This window comes from Brassica oleracea, chromosome C3, assembly GCF_000695525.1.
Source record: "Brassica oleracea var. oleracea cultivar TO1000 chromosome C3, BOL, whole genome shotgun sequence".
Classification (NCBI taxonomy): domain Eukaryota; kingdom Viridiplantae; phylum Streptophyta; class Magnoliopsida; order Brassicales; family Brassicaceae; genus Brassica; species Brassica oleracea.
In genome coordinates this window covers 56622318-56627670 of record NC_027750.1, presented here as the reverse complement: position 1 = coordinate 56627670, position 5353 = coordinate 56622318, and the positions used below count along the sequence as shown (strand labels likewise).

Sequence of the window (5353 nt, the reverse complement as noted above, 5' to 3'; positions counted from 1 at the left end):
CCGACGAACCAATATCCGTCGGTATATTCCGACGAACCAATGTCCGTCGGTATATTCCGACGCCCAGAATTCGTCGGAATATACCGAGGAATCCACTCCGTCGGAATTGTCCGAGGAACGTTCTCCGTCGGTATATAGTTTTTCCGATGAACTCTGGTCTCGTGTGTCCGCATCGTAATATCGTCGGAAGTTCGTCAGAATGACATTTCTCGGTATTCGTCAGAAAGTCGTCGGAAGTTCTGACGAAATTCCGACGAATTTTTTTTTCCGACAAAACGATACCGACGGATAGGTTCGTCAGAAATTCTTGGAATCGGTCTATTCCGACGAATTTCTGACGATTTCGGCCATCAGAATCCCCCTGTTTTCTTGTAGTGGGTGCTGAAATGGAAGAATCTGTTCCAAGAACTAAGCAGCTCAAGTAGAAGTTTTTTTTTTTGTTATTCCACATAAATCAATATATATGTTGTGCAAGAAAAGCTTAGTCTTTTACAGGAAAAAAAAAAAAAAGCTTAGTAGAACCCTAACAACTAACAAGGAACAAGTTAGCATGTTGTCAAGTTTTCCCTGCATCCTATTTCATTGTGGTTATAGTTTGATCTCTTAAAACATACATATTGTTAGGTTGAGGTTGCCCTTGGTGACAGAAAAGAAAATGTCAAATTGGAAGGTGGAGATTCTAGTATGAAACAGCTGCCTCCATGGATGAGAATGAATCTGACTTGAGGAACAAAAGGGAGAGATGAGACAGGAGTGGAAGCAAAAGCTGATGATGTCTCAAAAGGAGCAGTAAAACTTTCTGATGACAAGCAAGACACAGCCGTCGGAAATGACTATAATAAAGATTTGAAGGTATAGCTTTTGCGTAAAACTTCTTTGTATTTATTTAGATTCACACAGTAGCATCTTGTGGATTGTGTTTGGAGAAATATATTGACATTCAGTTGGCTACTACATCCTTCAGATCGTCAGCTTGGTCCCGAAGTGCATACGTGAAGTGGAAGATGAAGATGATGAATGCTAAGGGGATCCTGGTGCAGGTCCGGTTTGAGTTTACTATTACATCATTTTCAATTGGCTAACTAGTCGATCTTATTACATTAATTTAGTTAGAAGGGACTTAAACCGAGCGTTTTAATCTTCTCAAAATACAGAAAAGGAGAGTTTTCTTTGAATATGCAGATCTTCTACAAGAAGACACTTGTTAAGACATGCTTATTTTTGAAGACTTTTGGACTTCATAGAAACATAGGACGACCAAAACTTTAGAAAAAGGCCAAGTAAAAAGATCAACACAATATCAGTATCTACAGTAGGCATATAGTATAGTTTGAAAACTTCATCAACATATCAAGTCATCAAACATTAAAAGCGTTAGAATAAAAGAAAGAACCAAACAAAACACAAAATGTCGATTATAAAACCAAATTATAGATAAGTTTCAGGGCATCTGCTATTAAGAGATTGAAGAAACCTCTTCTGCAGATACCATAAGGTTTGTTTACATTATACTACCACTCTCCATTTATTTCCTCTGAACCAGTAATCTCTAAACCGATATAGTTAAAATATAATGTGTTTGGAGGGGATTATTAGAAAACATCGGTCAGGTAAATGAGACTACCGGAGGAGAGAATGAAAGGGTGGTTTCTTTAGATTACTTCCACTTCTTGAATTTGCCTCCTCCTCCTCCAAACATACCATGTTTCCCATGCTTTCCATGCTTGAACTTGCCTCCATGCTTGCCTCCATGCTTTCCGTGCTTGAATTTGCCATGACCATGACCACCATACCCATGAGAGGCATGGCCAACGTGGCCAAATCCTCCGTGGCCAAATCCTCCGTGGCCTGCATGACCGTAAGGGTTGTGTGATGCATGACCAACGTGGTGAGTTCCATAGGCTGCTGCGGCTGCACCAGCTGCACCAGCGATCATACCTCCGAGTCCACCACTAGAGTGTCCTGATGAAACAAAACGAAAATAAAGGTTGTTACTTGTTACAAACTTACAATGGAGAACATGCAAAGTAGCAAAATGCAAAGAGAAGAAGACCATAAACTTTGTTCATATGACAATCACAGTCAATATAAACTAAACCTGTTAAAAGGTTCAAAATTATCACAACTGAACTCACCAAACTTAGAATTTGCATGAAAAAAACTAGCAACATATAAGAAACTACTATACTTTTACCATTATTGCAACATCTAGCAGGTTGAAACACACAACAAATTACAAGGTTTGCATAGAAAACAGCAACATATACTAGCTATAAGCTATGGTTCCTGATACCATCCAAACGTGACAGGTCGATGATCTAGCAAACTACAAGGACAACCCTTTGCTGTAGCCAATTCAAACATCAACATTTTATAAACTATCTCACCAATTATTAAGCCTTCCAAACTTGACACAGCATTTGGAAAGCGTGATACAAACAATAAAGGAGAGCACTTCAACAGGGATACTGTTTGTTTTTTTACCTGAGTGGTGAGGAGCAGGATAGCCTGCAGGAGGATAGCCACCGTGACCCGGAGCAGGAGGATAACCTCCAGGTCCAGGAGGGTAAGCACCGGGTGGGTAACCAGCTGGTGGATAGCCCCCAGCTGGAGGATACCCTTGTTGTGGAGGGTATCCAGCGGGTGGGTAATGATGTCCACCTCCTGGGAACCCATGAAACCCTTTGTCTTGCTCGTCATGATGCTTGTCTTTACCTCCTCCCATTTTCTTTTTAACTCAGATTATAATAACCTACAAAGAGTTTGAAACCCATCAGGGTCAAAGATCATATAACTTTGGTTCTCTATGGATCACATGTTATCTTGTTATGAACGATATAGATCCAAATACAAAAAGCAGAGATCATTTCAGCGACGAAGAAACTCGATTCGATCATACATAAACGAACAAAAAATACAGTGTGTCATCCGATTCGATTGAGCACTTTGAAATACGAACGATCATGTATAAAGAGTACGATTGATTGAGAAAATATTTACCGAAAGGAATTGAGAAGATTGTTTCGGAACGAATTGGAACAGAAGAAGGTGATCGCTTATGTCCGTATATAAGGATGGGCGTGCCGCGTCTGCGTCAAGATATTAATTTAATGCGTTACCATTTTTGAATAAGTGTATTTCTTCTATATAGTATTTTTATTGTCTTCTTAGTCCCTAATCATAAAATTGAAACACTTTTAGTCTTCAGATTCAATCGTGTCTAAACTCAAAATCCATAAGTTAATCTTCAATACAATCATTTGATCAAGTATGAGTGTTGTGATGCGTAGAAAGATCTTTCTTGTTTGGTTTATTTTGGGTTGATTGTGGCTGTAATTGGGTGTTAAATTAACTTTCAAAAGTAAACGGGCTAACATGAGAATATGTAAAACTAAAAGGAGAAGTGTGATAAATTAATATGTCTACGTCGTGGCAACGCGCAATTGACACGGAGTCCTACGAACATGCTTAAGGAAAGGAAAATATCTTTTCCTGTGATATAGTTTTATTTAAGTGGCGAAAAAGTCTTTATCCTCTAATTCGACAAACTTCCAAAACTATTGGTGGAGAATAAATAAAATGAAGAAAATACCAAACAGTCCTCCACTAATCAGAATTATCTTCTACTTTATAACTTGTTTATTGAGAATTTGAAAAAAAAAAAAACCTCAACTTTGCACGAATTGCCAAAAGAAACATGAACTTTTAGGCTGACCAAAAAAACACCAAACTTTCATTGGCTTTAAAATTAATTAACAATGTTTTCGCTGACTTGCCAATTTAGCACGCCGTCAATAAATTTAACAGAAATATTTGTCGTCGTTTATTGTTGGCGTTTAGTGAAACGACGTCGTTTACATGATTTGAAATTAGAATATGTAAAAATTTTGGAAGAGTTTTTATTTTTTAAAAAGAAAAAATAAAATTTTATTTTTAATTTTAATTTCTAAATTAATTTTATAAAAATCTTCTTTATTTTTTAAATTTTTTTGGAATTTTAAAGATCTTATTAAGTTTTTAGAGAATTTTTTATATTTAATAGGTACCAAATAAAAGTAAACATGTTAGTAAATACATTGAAAGTGCTAGTAGCCTAGTGGTAAAATATCTTGTCATTTGACCAACCAACCTGGGTTCGAATCCAGGGGTAAACATATTTTTAATTTTACATCATTTGAAAACGACGTCGTTTCTCTTAACGCCAACAATAAACGACGTCAAATATTTCTGTTAAATTTGTTGACGGCGTGTTAAATTGACAAGTCAACGAAAACATTGTTAATTAATTATAAAGTCAATGAAAGTTTGGTATTTTTTTGGTCAGCCCAAAAATTTATGTTTTTTTGGCAATTCGTGCAAAGTCGAAGTTTTTTTTGGCCGAATTGTCCTTGTTTATTTAACAGATTTGGTTATTCTCCATTTAAAATTGATGATGTAGCATTAAATTTGTATTCTTTTAATAATTTGTAACGGCCAAAACCATTGGTGGTGAATAAAAATGAAGTCATTGCCACGAGAATCGTTGACAAAAAATGCCAAGAGAATCTGGTCCTCCACTATCAGAATTATCTTTTACTTCATATCTTGTTTATTAACAAATATTGATAATCAGATTATTATTAATGTCTCCTGGATACTAAATTCACGTCGCGAAAACATCTAATTTATTAAAAATGAAGTACAAATAAATCTTCACCCTAAGTTTTTATCAATAATTACAATCATATGCCACTGATCAAAACACCGTAGTTTTATACTTTCCTTAATTCAATCATTTCCTCTTAAAAAAACGCAAAAGCATCATGTTTGGTAGACTAACTAATTTATTAAATTAGACCAGCACGTACCTAAACAAATACTCCATTTAACCTACGACAAACCAGCACATACTACACCTTCTTTCAAATACACGTGTAGTTATAACAAACAATATTGTTTTTTACTTATAACCACCTTCTTAATATTAAACATACTTAATGATTTTTCTATACACAAAATCTTAAAAATTGATTTCCAAAATTAGGGATGGAAAAAACATGAATACAAAAAACGTAACTGAATCCGATCCGAAAAAATAGTACTAAACCCGAATTGGTTAAATATCTGAACGAGTATAAAAAATAGGTATCTAAAGAATCAGAACCGAACCAGACTTGAACCAAAATATTTCGAGTATTCGAATATATCTGAATAAGATTTATATATTGAAATATATTAATTAGTTTTAGATTTAATATCCATAAATATCCAAAATATATAATATATTTTGATGTTTTCTAAACTACTTGAAAATATATGTAAATAATCAAAATTAAATATTTAAAATTGCTAAACAATACTCAAAACACCAAAA

General features: G+C 34.9%; 1 protein-coding gene across 1 annotated transcript; it reads right to left on the bottom strand.

Annotated features, from left to right (window-relative positions):
- Positions 1 to 1326: 1326 nt before the first annotated feature.
- LOC106335643 (glycine-rich protein A3-like) lies at positions 1327 to 3122 on the bottom strand. The gene is made up of 3 exons (XM_013774219.1): positions 3001 to 3122; positions 2485 to 2752; positions 1327 to 1962 (listed from the first exon to the last, which is right to left on the bottom strand). Exons 2-3 carry the CDS (start codon positions 2723 to 2725, stop codon positions 1658 to 1660), a joined length of 546 nt encoding a protein of 181 aa, XP_013629673.1. The 5' UTR covers positions 2726 to 2752; positions 3001 to 3122; the 3' UTR covers positions 1327 to 1657.
- Between the last annotated feature and the right edge of the window lie 2231 nt (positions 3123 to 5353).

Bases quoted from the DNA above. Each gene is read 5' to 3' on its own strand.
- LOC106335643 (XM_013774219.1), bottom strand. From the start codon at position 2,725: ATGGGAGGAGGTAAAGACAAGCATCATGACGAGCAAGACAAAGGGTTT. The intron at 1,963-2,484 runs GTAAAAAAACAA...TTGTTTCATCAG, and splicing joins TCCTGCTCCTCACCACTCAG to GACACTCTAGTGGTGGACTC.